Source organism: Perca flavescens, chromosome 11 (genome assembly GCF_004354835.1).
Source record: "Perca flavescens isolate YP-PL-M2 chromosome 11, PFLA_1.0, whole genome shotgun sequence".
NCBI lineage: Eukaryota > Metazoa > Chordata > Actinopteri > Perciformes > Percidae > Perca > Perca flavescens.
Window position 1 is genome coordinate 34,882,004 of NC_041341.1, and position 18,939 is coordinate 34,900,942.

At 40.8% G+C, this 18,939-nt stretch overlaps 1 protein-coding gene across 1 annotated transcript in view; it reads left to right on the plus strand.

Moving 5' to 3' along the window:
* rrp1 (ribosomal RNA processing 1) overlaps nucleotides 1–18,939 on the plus strand; it is a 31,456-nt gene that overhangs the window by 1,210 nt on the left and 11,307 nt on the right. The window contains exons 3-9 of the mRNA XM_028591476.1: nucleotides 1,241–1,298; nucleotides 1,404–1,489; nucleotides 5,573–5,634; nucleotides 5,725–5,854; nucleotides 11,774–11,838; nucleotides 14,772–14,983; nucleotides 15,566–15,687. Coding sequence (XP_028447277.1) covers nucleotides 1,241–1,298; nucleotides 1,404–1,489; nucleotides 5,573–5,634; nucleotides 5,725–5,854; nucleotides 11,774–11,838; nucleotides 14,772–14,983; nucleotides 15,566–15,687 — 735 coding nt within the window. The remainder of the gene's footprint in view (nucleotides 1–1,240; nucleotides 1,299–1,403; nucleotides 1,490–5,572; nucleotides 5,635–5,724; nucleotides 5,855–11,773; nucleotides 11,839–14,771; nucleotides 14,984–15,565; nucleotides 15,688–18,939) is intronic.

Consider the following 18,939-nt stretch of genomic DNA (forward strand, 5'->3'; position numbering starts at 1 on the left):
GAACCTGCGCCGCTGTGAAGGCCTCAGCCTACATTGGGGCGCACGCTCTTACTGGGTGAGCCCGTAGAGGTCGCCCCATATTAGCCCTTTTCCAGGGTTCATACGTTTTGAAAAAAACTGGAAAAGTTATGGAATTTGAAAAATGCAAAATCCAGGCCTGGAAGGTTTTGGAAAAGTCATGGAATTTTTTTTAACACAGCATAATAATATGTCATTAATAAGTGTATTTTCACGTCGTCTTAACCTCAACGTTCTATTTGGGGCGCAATATTACAAATCCCACTATAATCCACATAAATTGTCATTCATTTTTATAGTTAAACCTCTGAGGGTAAACTTTAATACAGATTTGTATTCTTATTGTATAATGTCAACTGACATTTTCAGGAACAGTCATGGAAATTTGCCAAAAAGTACTGGTTAAAATGTGTATGAACCCTGCTTTTCAGACATGCACTTTATTAATGCAACTATAGATGGCAATGCATGTCAGTCTCGCGTTGGAATAAGCACCAAGTTGCTTTTCTGTAAAATTCCCATTGGCAATCCTACTAGGTTGCCCTTGCTAACATTTCTGTCATACCTTGAATGTGGCCAGTCTGACCAGAAAGCCTAAGATTAAAATGAAGTTTGCAGCAGCACATAGTTAAACATGGAGAGAGAGAGAGAATACAACATAGGTGTTATTCCACCTACTTAGAATTACAATGAATTGTTTACTGAAATACAGTGTCTAATACACAAACAAATTCAATCTGTGTAGTAAACCAGAAAGCATGTCAGACCAGTCCATTAAAATGGGTCTAGCAGTGTGTGTATGTATTAGGGGTGTAAATCCCAAGCTTTATCATGATATTAGATTGGTTATTTGGACAACGATACCGTACTTGCTGATATCACAAAGTCTGCCACGGTACGATTTTGATTCAATTCAGGGGCCTGTGATAGATATACATTTAGCAGCAGTAGTCCACCGCTATTTATTTATTTATGTCATGAAGTCGTGATTACACGACTCTGCAGAGCCGTCTGCTCCACGAGCTCAAGCGAACGGTCATCTGCTCTCCGTGAGTCCATGTCCACGCCGTTCTCACTGTCTGTGTACTCGTTTTTAATGGCCGTTTCACTGCTGTAAGGTGACGTGAAATACGCCCATCAATAAAATTGTTATTATTAATATAATCTTGTTCAGTCAGCTACCCTTCTTCTCCCTGATTTGATATTGATATCCGTTCTTTAGGAGGAGCTGTCGAACCAAATCTCCAACCTGATCCACAGCTTCCGCGATATTGATGGACGTAAGTTGCCCACGCATGATTTAGTTTGTTATATGAGGCACGTGAGAAAAGCCCTGTACTTTTCGTGAAGATGACGACAATGATGATGATGTGTGTTCTCTGCAGAGTTGTTATACCTGGAGAGCTTCCTGCAGACCTTCAAAAGAGAGTGGACTGGTATCGACAGGCTGCGGATGGACAAGTTTTTCCAGGTCAGTCTTAGGAGAATGCTGAATGAGTTTTACCTTTCTTTTTTTTTTTTTAAAGAGCTGATGCAGTAAGATGTTATCAATGATGTCAAGTCACAGAGTTGAGGCAGAGCAGCCGGGGTGTATCGGAGGGAAAACCAGAATACACTTTCTCGATAAAATATGATCCAGTTTCACCAGAATCGGTGCCATAAAGTCACTAAAGTAAGGTAAAGACAATTTTAGCAGTTTGGTATCGGCACAGAAACACTGCATTGATCATAACCTCTTTCAGATAGACATGGTGACATGCCACAGTAGGAAAACCACGCGTGTAAATAATCAAATGAATGCTGTCTGAATTCCATTCAGCTGCTTCACTTTCAGGGTCCTGGTATTGTCAATGCTGGTCTGCGGTCACATCCCCATTATTAATGTTCTTAGTAACGGCTGTGCTTGTCCCACTACGACGAAGTAACAAAAGGCCTTTTGCATCCCCAGAATTTGATCCAGTATTCATCGCTTTGTCAAACAACCTCGCCAACCTTACCTGTCAATAGAGCTGGGCAATATATTGATGTTATATCGATATCGTGATATGAGACTAGATATTGTCTTAGATTTTGGATGTCTTTATATCGTAATATGGCATAAGTGTTGTCTTTTCCTGGTTTTAAAGGCTGCATTACAGTAAAGTGCTGTACTTTTCTGAACTTACCAGACTGTTGTAACCGTTCTATTATTTGCCTTTACCTAGGGTGACTATATTTTGATTTCCAAAAAAGAGGGCGCCTGGCCTGGAGGCACAAATCCAGACAGGCTTCTCAGAGGTTAATGAACAATGGTGCAAAAATAACTTCTATAATAAAACAAAACCTGTAACAAAATAATAGCTCTCTTTTAAAATAAATAAATAATTATGAAATAATGTTCTAAATATGACCTAAATATGTTAGGAAATCCAGCTTCAACAAAATATCTCTTAATACCTTTTCAATGTAATAAGATAAATAATAAAGACTCTGAAACATATGTGCCAGCTTTGCACACGGCGCACTCCACCTCCCACTTGTCTGGTCCCGACCGGGACGCTACATGGGACTTTTTTTTGCCGTTCAGCCTCAGTATCGTGTGCAAAGCGGCAATCAATTTAAGTACGCGCTTAATGGTCCCATGAAAAACGGTGAAAATGGGACATTTTCATGAATTTATAAACACCCCCCACCCCCTCCCCGGACAGTAGGTAAAAAGTGGAAAGGTCTGGGCAACAGAGGACATTTGGTCACCCTACTGTTACCCACTTAGTCATTATATCCACATTACTGATGATTATTTATCAAAAATCTCATTGTGTAAATATTTTGTGAAAGCACCAATAGTCAACACCACAATATCATTGCTGTATGGATATCGAGGTATTTGGTCAAAAATATCGTGATATTTAATTTTCTCCATATTGTCCAGCCCTAGCTGTCAAATCAAAAGTGTTGATTTTAAGTCCTGCTAAAAAATGTTAACATTTAGTATACGGTGGGAAATTAACTTTTTTGCCCAATTTTACCAGCCACTTATATTTTTTACCGGCCACTTTTTCCAGAATTCAGATTTATAAAAAGTGCACTAGCATATTTTGAATTGCTTCAATACATAATTTTTTTATTATTAATACATATTTCATTAATATGGGCAAATAAAAAGTGATGTGAAAAAAAAATCCTGCGAGACCCTGGTTAAATTGTTTGGTCAATCATAATCTACAGTAATTGTAGGCCTACATGTTTAATGAACAGAAAACATATTGACTCATCTCTCAGTAACGTAGCATTAAACAGTCCCTCCAGGATTTTGTGGCCTTTTTTTGAGATTGTTGCGGCCCAAAATGGCTGATTTTTGCTGGATCGTTTTGCTGGATCGTAAAAAATTGCGATAAAAGTTGCGATGCCTTTTGTATTTTTGTTGCAATGAAGTTGCGAGTATAGTATTTTTGTATAGTTCTTTAAAAATAAAAAGGAAACTTATTTTGGAGAGAATAAAATGACTCTGGGCTGAGTTGTCTAGTAACCTTTCCAAAAAGGCTCAGGATGCTGCAAATGTTGGTATAATATGAAAATGGCTGGTGGATTTAATACAAAAAAATTATAATTTATTGAAAGAATAAATTTGAACTTTTCTGTCAGTGGCATGTTGATCTTTGCATTGTAGGTTTATTTCGTAACCTGGCCTGGGACACCCATTCATACGCTTTGATAAAGGACTTCAACTTAGTTATCATTTCACTTACAATAACAAGTGCAGCTGTCCTCAATTTAGGTCATCCTGTACGTCTCATCTCCGGTTTTTGTGTGTGTGTGTGTGTGTGTGTGTGTGTGTGTGTGTGTGTGTGTGTGTGTGTGTGTGTGTGTGTGTGTGTGTGTGTGTGTGTGTGTGTGTGTGTGTGTGTGTGTGTGTGTGTGTGTGTGTGTGTGTGTGTGTGTGTGTGTGTGTGTGTGCGTTGCGTTGCGTTGCGTTGCGGGGGGGAACTGAGCAGCAGAGAGCCGACAGGATTAAAACAGCAGCAGCTTTCAGCGACTGAGAAATCGTTCCAGCGTACATTAAGTGTAATCCAGGTTGGCAGGACACTCTGAAATGTTTTGGACGGTCTTTCGCTGTACGTTTGTCAATGCGCCACTTGTTCCAAAAGTACCTTCTCTTTTTCTTTACTTGGCCCTCGACAGTTTGTACAGTCCTAGCTACTGCTGACTCCTAACACCGGGGATACGTCGCCACATTCTTTTAACCAATACTTTTCGTTTGGTCTGTACCTCAGCTACATGGTGTCACGGACTAGCGCTGAAAACTACTCGACAAAAGTCTGGAGTTGACGGAAGTATGCGTGGTCAAAGCCCCGGCTGTGAACGGCTTCATTTCCTTTAAGTTCTTCACAATAAAAGTCCTCCGTTATTTTGGTATTTGAATGTTTTTATTATGAAGCAGCAAAATCCGGAAATGTTGGGGATTCATCAGCAGTGACATAACGCCTCCTATAAGCATTGTGCATTGTTACTTAGCAACAGGATTCTTTGACAAAAGCTGTCCAATCCGTTGGTGCTAATTTCCCACCCTGATTTAGTAGCCAGCTAAGACTGTTTCTCAGAAAACCCAGAATAACAAAATAAAACCAATTTGGCTCATATCCTGCTGCTATCAACAGCACAAACAAGTCCCACTGCGCCTGACTCAAGTGGCCTGGGGTGGGACCTGTTTTGACTGTACTCCATTAACAGCTCCATCCTGCCAGTAATGACTCTGTCCAGTCAACAACCAGCATGAGCTGAAGGGCCAGTGTGAGCACAAATGAAGTTCAAAAAAAAATCTTAATAGTAGCAAAGTACATTCATTTAAAACAGGGGTGTCAAACTCATTTTCCCAGAGGGCCACACTGGAAAAAGAGAATCCCATCAAGGGCCAGACATGGAGTTTATTGACGTGCTTTTGGTACTTCATGTCACTTTTTTTTTCTCTTTTTTTAACATTTTGGTAGCTTTCCCCCCTCATTTTTGTTGTTTTTGTTCCAACTTTTTTGTGGCTTTCTCAGACATTTGTCACCTTCCGACATTTTTGTATGCTTTTTGTCGCATTTTTGTTGACATGAAGCCATACAAAAGTCATCAAAAGATTTTAGCAAATCAAGCAAAAACAATGAAAATTTTTTTTTTAACAACAACCTGTTTCTCAGCCTAAATATGAAAACTCTTCTTCTGGGGGTATTTCTGAGTCTCAGAGTCGGCAAATCTGCCATATTCTGCTTTGAATGTCAGGTAATTGCAGTTTAAAAAACACTTTCCTGTGTTTGGTACACAGGCCAAAACTTATTGTGAACCCAAATTGATATTCGGTCCGGATCTAAATCTGCAACGGGCCGGATTTGGCCCGCGGGCCTGGAGTTTGAGGATTTAAAACAAACGGTTATTGCATTAACAATTGAAGATACAGTGTAAGAAAGATTTTGGACGTTTTTAATTGCTTAAAAATCTAAATGATGTGTCTCTCTCTCTCTCTCTCTCTCTCTCTCTCTCTCTCTCTCTCTCTCTCTCTCTCTCTCTCTCTCTCTCTCTCTCACACAAACAGCTGGTGCGCTTCATGTTCAGACAGACCTTTGAGATGCTGAAGAGGAAAAACTGGGAGAGCTGGTAATGTATTAAAACTTTGTCTACAAATCCAAATTTGGTCACGTTAATGGCATTTTAAAGTGAATATCTGTGTTTACCGTGTCTCGGCAGTGCGGTTGGCAGGTTTGTGGAGCTGCTGACGGCACAGCTCCTGCAGAGCAGCAGCGGGGCCCCCAGCGGGCTGCAGTTCCACATCCTGGACCTTTACATGACTGAACTGGCAGCTGTGGGTTCAGCAGAGGTACAGCACCACCACTGTTTTCAAGACCTTCTTCTTCTTCGTCTTTAGGTTTTAATTAGGGATGCACCGATATGAAAAACAAGTTACAGGGCCACCATGAAAAACACAAGTAACGAACAGTGCTAGGCTACTTTTATGACTTGTAGACATTGTATAACTTAATGAAAGGTCAGTTTAATAACTAAGCCTTATGCTGACCTTACACCGAACAACTTTTCAAGCGATTTCACTGTCGCAGACTACTTTCCTACAGTATATCGCAATGAAATCCTTAGTCTTCTAGAGTTGGGACGTGCTCCTGTCCTCTCCATTGTTTGGTGTGATGTGGTCATTAAACTCTTTCTCCCGTCTGGACGTTCAGACAAAATCAAACGTGTTTGATATTATCGTAAGTTTTTTTTTTATAATTATCTTTTTATTTATAAAATAAATGTTGCAAATTTCCATCACATACAATGATTACAACTTTTATATACCATATTGCCCTTCTGGGATTTTTTAGGAACAAAGTAAAACAGAACCGGGGAGCGCATCAGTTCGGGTATTCAAAACCTCACATAAGAAAGAGGGCAGGTCCGCATAAAGCACCAATATCTTCAAATGAAATCAGATCTAATTGGTTTTAGATATTCAGTCCATTTGGTCCAGATCTTATAGAATTTTTCTTTTTCAACCTTGAGGGAAAAGATATCTTCTCCATAACATAAATATCATAAACAATTTCAATCCATTCATCAATGGTGGGTGGTTCTACTTTTAACCATTTCCTTGTGATTGTTTTCTTACTGGCTGCCAATAGTATAGCCAACAATTATTCAATATTCATCCTGATTGATTCAATCCGGGAGCTTAAACCTAAAAAGGGAATGACATTCCATCTAATTATATCCGACTTTATCTTTGAATTTAGTGGGTCTTAATTGATATCATACAGTCTCGAGAGGTTCCTAGGTAGTAAAACACCCAAATATTTAATAGATTCAGTATCCCATTTCCAATTAAACATGGTCTTAATTGAGGGTGGTGGATCATAGTAAAATGATAATACTTGAGTTTTGTTGATATTCATTTTATAACCCGAAATGGGACCAAATTCCTCTAGCAATTTCATCAGTTTTGGGAGCGTCTGTGTAGGCTGTGTTATTAATTATCAATAAATCGTCCGCAAATAGGGATAGTTTTTGTTCCCCGGATGTCATTGTTACCCCCTTTATATCCAACCTCTGTCTAATCAGTTGACTTATGGGTTCTATAAATAAGGCAAAGAGGAGCGGCGACGCGCAACACCCTTGTCTCGTTCCTCTATCAAGAATTAGTGGGTTGGTTAGATCCCCATTGATCTTGATTCTAGCTGTTGGATTGTTATATAGAGCCGCAAATGTGTCAATTATAGTTGTATGGAAGCCACATTTTGAAAGTACTTTATTTAAAAATGACCACCTCACTGAGTCGAATGCTTTCTCTGCATCCAAGCTTAGTATCAGTGACTCCAGTTTTTGTTGTGTGACGTGTCTTATAACGTGCAGTGTTTTTCTGATGTTATCTTGGGTCTGTCTTTGTCTGACAAAGCCGGTCTGGTCCTTATGTATTAATATTGGTAGTATCAATTCGATCCTTTTAGATAATATGGAAGTGAATAATTAATAATCATTATTTAGAAGACTTAAAGGGCGATAATTCCCACATTCCAATTTGTCTCTCCCCTCCTTAGGTATAACCGAAATAATTGCCTCCCTCCATGAGGGGGGAATGTTTTTTCAAAACCCAGTTGAAAGTTTTTAATAATGTTGGAGTTAGTTGATCTTGCATTGTTTTCTGGGTGTCCCAGGCCAGGTTTCCTAATTGCTGAATGAATTTCTTCTTTTGTTATTTTAGATATCAATTTTCCATTTTGCTCCTCAGTGATCTTTTGAAAGGTTTATCTGGGCCAGAAAGGCATCAATCCGGTCGTCGTTGCTCGTCTGTGTTTGGGAATATAATGTTTTATAGTATTTTTGGAAGCACTGCTGGATTTTCTCCGGGTTAGTTTCTATGTCATTTGTTGCAGAGTTTCTTATTTTATATATAGTTCTATCCGCTTGTTGTTTTCTTAACCTATATGATAGGAGTTTTAGTGATTTTCCACCTACCTCATAGTATTGCTGCTTTGTGAAAAGGAGTTTTTTTTTTTTTTTTTTTCGTGAGTATTTATATCATCTATTTCTTTTTTAATTTTTATAATCTCACATTTGTTGTCATCCTCGAGAGACTTTGCGTGTTCTTTCTGTGACCTCTTCAGATCCTCTTCCAATTTTTTGAGTTTTTGTTCCTTAATTTTCTTCTCGTATGAGGAGATGGCTATTATTTTACCCCTAAGCACCGCTTTTAATGCATCCCAGAGAATAGGTGGAGTCACTTCTCCATTATCATTGTTATCCAAATAGAGCTGAATTTCACTTTTCAATTTATCTGTAATAACTGGGTTATTCAGAGTGTTTGAGTTCAGTCTCCAGAGGGTGGATTTCTTCTGATTACTCAGATGAACTGACATATAAATGGGACCATGATCTTAAATAGTACCTGGTCTTATTTCACAGTTATCCACCCTAAAAAGATCTCCTTTCAGCATAAAAAAGTAGTCTATGCGCGAGTAGACATTGTGGGCGGGGCGAGTAATGTGAATATTCTCGGTTCAACGGGTTTATCTCTCTCCACACATCCACAATCCCTACTTCGCGCATCCAAGTATTTAATCTTCTGCTAATGTTTTTTGCGCCAGATTTCCCATTTGATGAGTACATTTTTGGATTTAGTCGGATGTTAAAGTCTCCACCGCATATTAAAATCCCTTGACTTTTCGATGTCATTAGGTCAACTACATGTTTATAAAAGGACCAATCACTGCCCGGCGGGACATACACGTTAAGGAGACTCATCACAATTCCTTCTATTTTCCCTGTAACCATAACAAATCTGCCTTCCCTATCCTTATGTTCTGATATGTGTTCGTAAATAACCGCACCGGATATCAGTCGCCCCTCCTCTTCGCCTTCCCGATCCATGGGAAGAAAAGTATACATGTTTGAATCCTGATTTATTCAGTTTAGCATGTTCAGAGTCATTGAGGTGTGACTCCTGCAAGAAAGCTACTTGGATTTTATCTTTCTTTAATTTTGGTAAGATTTTCCCCCTTTTAACTGGGTTAAGTACTCCGTTTATATTAAATGTTGCTATTTTTAAAGACCTGTCTTGCATCTATGTGATTCTCCCCTTTTATCCCGATCAAAAACCTGGTGCGCTTCCCCTTCCCTGCCAGAACCGACAGAGAATAAACCACTAACATATGAATAAACATCCAACTGAACACAATTTGTCCGTGTGGCATCCTATGTAGGGGTCTATAAACCTGACCCTGTTGAGCCTCCCAAGGTGGCTCGAAGGGGAAAGTCCCCCTCCTCTGTCCGGAGGGAGAGGCCCTTACCTGCAATGGTCGCATGGAGAAGAAATAAAAAAATTAAAAAAACCAAAGTGAAAAGTTTTGCCCCGAACGAACCAGGCAATTCAATCGTGGGTCTCCCCCACTAATTACAGTCGTAATACAGCTCAAGAGATTTCTCGATTAACTCGGCCGTCCTCGAGCTGCGGGTTAAATCCTTTAGGTCCCGGAGGGGGTCGGTGATGTTCTCCTGAAGGTCCGGAGCTTCTCCTTGTAGCTTGAATCCCGCACGGCCTTGTCTTTCCTCGCTCGTCTGTCCACTCTCTTCCAGGACAGCCGCTGCACCTGTTCCATTAGCGTCTCCGTAGGTTTGGTGGTTGTCACGGAGTAGCCTCTTCTCAGCAGGTCCTCTGATGCCTCCTCTATAGTATCGTAGGTTTTGGTTCCGTCGTTGTGTCTCACGCGCAGTCTGGCTGGGAAGAGGGTCTGGAACTGAACCCCATTTTCCTTCAGCACTTTGCGGATCTCGGAGTATTCTCTTCGCCTTTTGAGTATTAAAGGTGGATAGTCGTGGTCCAGGTTTATGTGGTTTCCATGCCAGGTAAAACCCTTCCTCTGCCATGCCTTGCGGAGCAATGTATCTTTTTGTTTTGAAACTTAAAAACTTAATTAGGATATAGCGTGGTGGCGCATCTACCGGCGGTTGCGGTCCCAACGACCGATGGGCTCTTTCAATCCGCAGGTCTGGCATGTCCTCAGTTAGATCTAGACCCTCGCGGAGTAAATTTTCCACAAATGAGACCATCGTTGTTGATTCCTTCTCAGATCCCTCGGGCAACCCATAAATCCTTATGTTCTCACGTCTGGAGCGGCTTTCCAAATCCAGCAACTTATCCTCCTGCTTGGTAAACAGCTTTAGCATAGCCGTAATGGCTTCCTCTGTGTTTTGGATCCTCTCCTCCGCTAACTCAATTCGTCCTTCCGCTTCATCCAATCTGGTATTCACCTTCCCAATTTCTTCTTTTATTGTCTCCAATTGTTCTTTATTTTCTTGGCGAAACCCTCTTAGTTCACGCAGTATCAGATCCAGGTTGGCCATTTCTCCGCGTTGTTTGCTAGCTTAAACCTGTTAGCTGCTAATGTGGCTGTGCCCCGTCTTTCTCACCCACCCGTCTTCGGACGGCGAATATTGCTCAAATTGGCATTATGGCTCTTATCCCCCCTTGTATACGCTTTTTCGTCAGAGTATTTACTGGGTTTGTACAGGGGAATTTTGTTAATTGCTCTGGTTCAACCGGGAGCTCTCTCACTATGCGGCCATCTTGACGGTGTTCCGACTGGAAGCCTATTGTAAGTTTTAAGTCTTGTTAGTGAAGTTAAATCACGTGAACATTGTCAACAAGCAATGAGTGCGCTCCGTCCAGCACCAAACAGGAAGCAGCAAACGGCTAGAGCCAGTGCTGTTTACAGTTTCTATGGCGCCGCTTTAAGCTAAACGCTAAAGAGGGAAAGTTGACGATTTTCAACCCTTCTGATACGCGTTATCCAACAGAGTTTTATCGGCGGATAAATGCAGACCTCCGGGTGCTGGAGACCTTCATCTGCATGTACGGCAGGACCGAAACTAAAAAACTTTCCCTTAAAGTTACCCACTAACACTAGCGGTAGCTAGCTAGTAGGGGTGGGAATCACCAGAGGCCTCACGATACAATATCATCACGGTACTTATGTCACGATACGATATTATTGCGATTTTAAACATTTTGCAATATTCTGCGATATATTGCAATGTATTACCTTTTTTCCAACTTCAAATTTTTCCCAGTTTCAAATTTTGTCAACATCTGTTTTATCTAAAGATACATTTCTCGGTTTGTTCATCTCACTTCAATGTTATTGCTGCAAAATGGGATTGTCAAGCAGACAAACTGACCAACACATATAATAAAAGATCGGATCTTGGTGACTGTGTAACAATACAGTATTGCCACGAAAAATATCGCAATACTATGCTGTATCTATTTTTTTCCCCCCCACCATTACTGACTAGCTTGCATTTTTCAAGACAAATCTAGTTGTAGTCTTGCAATGTGTGACCCTGCAATATCCCCATTCTTTACATATTCTGACAGTGTTTGACATTAGATGTGAGATGGTATCAGACTTTAGTCTTTTCAAAGTGTGTCTATCGGTATCGTAAAAAGCCCAAACGATACCCAACCCTGTGGTGCTAACGTTACATTCGCAACTATTGCGTTTATGCTAACTTCTTACTCAACGACGCACACACACCTCCCTCTCTCTCTTTTTCTCTCTACCGTGTTCAGGCTGCACTAGCAAGTCAAGTTTTTCTTTTCATATGTGTATATAAAGCTGTCGTAGCATAGCGTAGCATTTCCAATAGAACGTAAACTAATAATTTATCAAAATTGTTTCAGCACTTTTGTCATGTGGAAACCCATCAGTGCTAACAACGAGCCTTGTGTGGTCTTTTCTTTTCACAGCTCACTGCAGATCAGAACCTGATATTCATCCAGCCGTTCTGCAAAACAGCAGCTAAGACCAAGGAGTAAGTCCACATTAGCTCAGCCTTCTCCGCTTCACTTATTGTAAAGCGGTCTTACTAGGGTTGGGTACCTTTCGCATCTGAACCAATACCACTACCGATACCTGGAATTTGGTTCCGGTACCCAGTGGTACTTTTTTCTGTACTTTCCCTCTGTAATTACAAAACAACACAACTCTGTGTACACAAACAATGTTGTCAATGCTTTCGTTAAAGTGTAGAGCCACTGGTGATACTTGAAGCAAAGTCTCATGTTGTGTCGAGCCTTCTTAGTATTTCGAAAATAGCTATTTTGAGACTAGCATGAGAGTGCCCCTATCACTCCCATTCAAAAGGCCATTTGACCCAAAAACGAGAATACGGTGAATCTTAAAAGTGGCGATTCGGTCCTAAATATGCTTTTAAACTAAAGTTTGACTCACGTAAATTCACAAAAATAGCCTAGGATGCATTTTGGCGAGAGTTGCGCTTTAAACATAGAACATTTATCACAAAAGCTAAAATTATAATAATAAGAAAAACAATTACACTAGTAAAATAGGAGTACTTTCCTGTAAACTGAAATGTCTGATCTGCCTCAGTTTAATAGCAGCATCTACAGTGGTGTGAAAAAGTGTTTGCCCCCTTCCTCATTTCCTGTTCCTTTGCATGTTTGTCACACTTAAGTGTTTCGGAACATCAAACCAATTTAAACAATAGTCAAGGACAACACAAGTAAACACAAAATGCAATTTGTAAATGAAGGTGTTTATCATTAAAGGTGAAAACAAATCCAAACCATCATGGCCCTGTGTGAAAAAGTGATTGCCCCCTAAACCTAATAACTGGTTGGGCCACCCTTAGCAGCAACAACTGCAACCAAGCGTTTGCGATAACGTGCAATGAGGCTTTTACAGCGTCCTGGAGGAATTTTGGCCCACTCATCTTTGCAGAATTGTCCTAATTCAGTTACATTAGAGGGTTTTCGAGCATGAACGGCCTTTTTAAGGTCATACCACAACATCTCAATAGGATTCAGGTCAGGACTTTGGCTAGGCCACTCCAAAGTCTTCATTTTGTTTTTCTTCAGCCATTCGGTGGTGGACTTGCTGGTGTGTTTAGGATCATTGTCCTGCTGCAGAACCCAAGTTCGTTTCAGCTTGAGTACACGAACAGATGGTCGGACATTCTCCTTCAGGATCTCTTGGTAGACAGCAGAATTCATAGTTCCTTTTATCACGGCAAGTCTTCCAGGTCCTGAAGCAGCAAAACAGCCCCAGACCATCACACTGCCACCACCATATTTTACAGTTGGTATAATGTTCTTTTTATGAAATGCAGTGTTCCTTCTACGCCAGATATACTTGGACACACACCTTCCAAAGAGTTCCACTTTTGTCTCATCGGTCCACAGAATGTTGTCCCAAAAGTCTTGGGGATCATCAAGATGTGTTCTGGAGAAATTGAGACGAGCTTTGATGTTCTTTTTGCTCAGCAGTGGTTTTCTCCTTGGAACTCTGCCATGCAGGCCATTTTTGCCCAGTCTTTTCCTGATGGTGGAGGCATGAACGCTGACCTTAACTGAGGCAAGTGAGGCCTGCAGTTCTTTGGACGTTGTTGTGGGGTCTTTTGTGACCTCTTGGATGAGTCGTCGCTGCGCTCTTGGGGTAATTTTGGGCCGCCGGCCACTCCTGGGAAGGTTCACCACTGTTCCATGTCTTCGCCATTTGTGGATAATGGCTCTCACTGTGGTTCGCTGGATTCCCAAAGCTTTGGAAATGGCTTTATAACCCTTTCCAGACTGATAGATCTCAATTACTTTCTTTCTCAATTGTTCCTGAATTTCTTTGGGTCTCGGCATGATGTGTAGCTTTTAAGGATCTTCTGGTGGACCTTACTGTGTCAAGCAGCTCCTATTTAAGTGATGCCTTGATTGTGAACAGGTGTGGCAATAATCAGGCCTGGGTGTGGCTAGAGAAATTGAACTCAGGTGTGGACAACCACAGTTATAGTATGTTTTAACAAGGGGGCAATCACTTTTTTTCACACAGGGCCATGATGGTTTGGATTTTTTTCTCCTTTAATAAACACCTTCATTTACAAATTGCATTTTGTGTTTACTTGTGTTGTCCTTGACTTTTGTTTAAATTGGTTTGATGTTCCGAAACACTTAAGTGTGACAAACATGCAAAGGAACAGGAAATGAGGAAGGGGGCAAACACTTTTTCACACCACTGTACATATTGCACCGTCTACCATGGTGTTAAATAAAGTAATGCAAAAATAAATAAAAAAATCCATTGGAAATTGGACATTTCTGTAAACAATCTGTGATATGTAATGTTTTTCCAGTATTTGTCTTATGAAAAAACAGTAATATATAATAAAAAGGGAGGGAAAAAAGTGAAACTCAGTGTTACACCAAACATTCGTTTAATCGCGATTCTTCATGAGCTAATCAGATTCTTTCAAATCTCGATGTGAATTGTTCAGCCCTAGTCCGTAGGCTGTCCAGCTGATAGTCCAACAGTGCTAACCCTAGAGTAACCTGACGTTTGGGACATTCTGAAGAAGAGCTTTGCTAAATCTTAATTCCAGCTTGTTGTAGGCTGTGTTATGATTGTGCACTGAAGCACAAAACCTGTTCTATTTAAATCCCACACATTTTGATGCTGAGCTTGGAGTTTCTTTCACCAAAGACTGCTTCTCTTATTTAACTGCTTGGAGGGTTTTTTCAGAGGGACTCTCTGATCTTTCGGTTGTACAGCCTTTTGTTCTCCATTCAAAACCATTTGCAAATGGGACTTCCTAAAAGCATAAAAGACCGTTGAAAAGTATGGAGTAGTCCTCTCCGATATCAGACTGTAGCCAGTCTGGTGCTAACCACTTTCCTGACTCCTTTCCATCCGCTCACTCTGTCATCTGTTCCTCCTTCCTTTCATGTCTGTCTTCGACAGTCGGTCTCTTTTCAGCGCCATCTGCAACAGCATCTTCAGCACCATTATCGACCAGGCTCCCTTCGCTATTGAAGATTTAATGAAGGAGGTGAAAGCTGAGGCCTCAGACTCCGACTCGGGACAGGCTTCTGAAGAGGACGACAAAGAAGACCAGCTGAAAGGGAAAATGAGCAAACCAGTCGCGAAGAAAGGGACACAGAAGCAGATAAACGGTACATCTCCAGAGAAAATGCAAAAAAAACAAAACCTGACTGGATTTTTGTTGGTTAGAACATAAACAATATGCTCCATAAAATGTCAAAAGTAATAATGCACAAATTACTGATTCATGCTATCAAAATAATAAAATGGCCACAAGTGTACTTCTTGAGTGGCGTCGAGGACAGCGCTTAACTAGAGCTGTAACGGTTCCAAATGTTGCTGTACAAAGAGAAATTGTACTACAAGAAATAATTGCTAGATCTCTTTCGGTCAAATTTCAAAATTATGTATTTAATAACATTTTGTATACATTCAAGGATACACGCTGTTACCTATACCCTTAAGAACTGAGTATTGTGCTACTTAGACCCTTGAGAAGTGAGTTTTGTGCTTATAAGTGATATTGTAATAATATGCTGCGTGTCACTGGTCTATGAGTTGTGTCTTGTATTGTACTGCATCTGTAAGATTTGTGTCCCTGTACTACTTTTCTTTATGTGGACATAAATAAATGGTGTGTGTGTGTGTGACGTGAACTGCTTTAAATCATTTATAGAAGGTGTCTGGTGGTAAATTGTGCCATTTCTTTTCAGGCAATATATCAAATGAAGAAGAGGGTGATGATGATGACGACAACGACGACGACGAGCTTCTTCACTTGGAAGAATCCGACAGCGAGGAGTCATGTGATGAAGATGTTGAACCAGTCCTACAGGTGAGGGCTTTCTCTATTTTTTTTTTTTTATTTCTTATTTTCCTTTTGGGATTACTCTTTTGTGGTCCGACAGTTCACTTTGTGTTAGTTTGATGCATTCTGCCTGTCTGTTCTATACTCTGCCTATTGTAAGTCAAACTCTGTGCTCCCTCACTGTCCCCTCCGAATAAGATCCATACCCATGGTGCTGCGTGTTTACAGCCTGTTAACTACAGAGTATATTTAACCCTCCTGTTGAGTTTCTGTATCAGAAATTTGGGTTTCTAGCGTTCGCCCTGTGTTGGCTGAGTCCTGCAGCGGCGCAGGGTTCAAATCCGACCTGCTGCCCTTTGCTGCGTGTCATCCCCCATCTCTCTCCCCCTTTCATATCTATCCACTGTCCAATAAAGGGAAAAGCCCCAAAAAATAATCTTAAAAAATACAACGCTGCTCGCAGGTAAAATGAAGGATCGGTTCACTACTTTCTTTGAATTGTGGGTGTTTTTCTCTTCCAATATTTGAAAAAGCACTTTCACTCAACTTTTCCTCTGATCTTAACTCTTATTAGTCAAAATAATTCATAATTTCAGCGTTTCTAACACAAAAGAACATTTGTATAACTTCATATAAATGAGGTTAATGCCCACAAATTTGAACAAATAAGCGTAAACTAGTGGTGGGCGGATCGATCCAAATATGGATAATATCGACACCAACGTTGGTATTGATCAGTACCAGTGTAATGAGATGGATACTTTAGTTTTAGTTTCTCTCCAGTATGCACTGCTGCGGTTTCATCAAAGAGGCGACCTGGCTGTCTGTGTCAGTGCTGCTCCTGTCCCAGCGCCGAGCAGGCTCACTTTGCTCTTCCTCCCCCCTCTTGTGATTTTGACGTTGTACCATCACGTGACTCAGCGGTGCCAGACAAACAAGCAAGCAGCCAGGCCCGGCAGTGGCCAGCAGCACACGCACACGCACACACACACACACACACGCGGCATAGAGTACAGGCATTAATGGATCCACGTTTGTATCTCGTAAATTACCCCACTAATAATGCCCGGAAGGAAACCAAACGTCTACAGCAGTACAAACAGTTCCTGTACTTATAAAAGGAGGCATTAGAAAGTTTGTAACTACACCAGAAGTATATTTAAATAACACTTGCCTGATGGATACTCCTCTTGGCTGCTACCGCGCGAGATCCTACACAGAGCACATCTATTGCTTTTAAACCCAGCCGGGATATATCCAACTGTGTGACATCTTGTCCTGTCGCCTCACGCTGCAGTAGCTGCTTCTGCTGTTCACTCGCTTCTTGGCTCTTCTTCTCCAGTAGTCTTTTCTGGCAATAGATGCTGTGCTCTGTGCGTGATCTCGCGTGATAGCGCAGTAGCAGCCGAGAGGAGTATCCATCAGGCAAGTGTTATTTAAATATACTTCTGGTGTAGTTACAAACTTTCTAATGCCTCCTTTTATAAGCACAGGAACTGTTTGTACTGCTGTAGACGTTTGGTTTCATTCCGGGTATTATTAGTGGGGTACTTTACGAGATACAAACGTGGATCCATTAGCGTCTGCACTAAGCTATTCAGCTGGTAATGCTAACTCGACCAGCGTTGTAACAAGGGGGTTTGGCTCGAGGTCAAGGTGCAAAGCAGCCTAGGGTGAAATTACTCTGAACCATGGGCCTCATTCACCAATATCGTCCTAAGTTTTCTCTTAAATATGTTCTTAAGAAGGTTTCTAAGAAAAGTTTACGTCGGATTCATGACGTGTTCTTAAACAGCAGATTTGTTCGCACCTGTGTTCTTAGGATTGATGAATCCCACGTCTTCGTAACTGAAAGCGCGTGCGTGCCAGTTGTTCCTAATTAGCATAAGAAAACGCCCCAAAAATTCCCATATAAGGACATGACGTCTTCCTGTGCACCTCCTGGGAGACAGGTTGTCGGAGCTTGTCGGAGCGGCGGTGGAGGAAGTACTGAATCTCAGTACTTAAATAAAAGTACAAATAACCAGAGACATATTTACTTTAGTAAAAGTAGAAGGTGTCCACAACCACAAACAAGGCCTGGCTTTTAAGAAAAGTTCCTATCCTAACCATGAAACAGAAATATGTTGTTAGAATCGGAATGCGGTTGGTTTTATTCTTGAATGCATTTTATTTTCTTTAACCATGCAAGTAAGCAAATAAAGTGTGTGAAGCAGCGCAAACAGGGAGATGTGAAGAGGTCCAACCAAATAAATAAGATATGAACGCGTCTTACACAGCCTGGTGGAGGAGTAAACGACGCTGTGGAGAGAAATAGATATAGCAACTATGATTTGAAAACGGGAATAATAAAAACAAACGTTTTCATTTTCACTTTTACCGGGGCTGTATTACCGAGGGTCTACGGCGCTGAGCCCGGGCTCTGGAGCACCGGAGCCGGCTTGGATCAGCGGCGCCCCATATATACAGTATCTACGGCAACCCATATATACAGTATCTACGGCAACCAAACTTTACTGGTGAGACAAACGTGTGACTGTCAGGAAGACGTTTTGGTGGGGGGGGCGAAACTGATCAGAAAATGTAACTGAACATTGTAGAAATGTAGTGGAGTAGAAAGTATAGATAATTGCTGCAAAATGTAACAAAGTAAAAGTCAAAAGTAGGCACTATTGAGTCTATTTAAGTAAAGTACAGATACGTGAAAAATGTACTTAAGTACAGTTACAAAGAATTTGTACTTTGTTACATTCTACCACTGCATTTCGTCCCTATAAATAGCGATCAATCACCAAATAACGCAGGATTTAATCAGTTAAATTGCTGATGTAAATTGCAGTGTTAGGGTCTTTTTTGAATAATATGATTTTTTATCAAATGATCAGAAATACATTACAGTACAATACTATCATTGTAAACGACTGTAGAATTAAATAAAATGCAGTAAGCAATCATTTGGAGCAAATTGTCATCACTCAAATGTGCGTAAGAGTGCTTTTCAGTGTTTGTAGATTTTGTTCTTAGCTAAGAACAAATCCAAGTTAAGAAAACATTAGTGAATGTCAGAATCTTCGTAAAAAAGTGCGTAAGAAGGGTTTAAGAACACATTTCTTCGTAAGAACGGTTGGTGAATGAGGCCCCATCACTTTAAGAAAGGAACATTAAGTTGCCTTTTTTGGGTTTGATAAGTAACACGAGGCTGCAGCTGCCCCGGGCACCATTTTGAAAACAAAATGTTGGTGAGTTTTAGCACGCGGTTACTTTCACAGGTTGGAATCA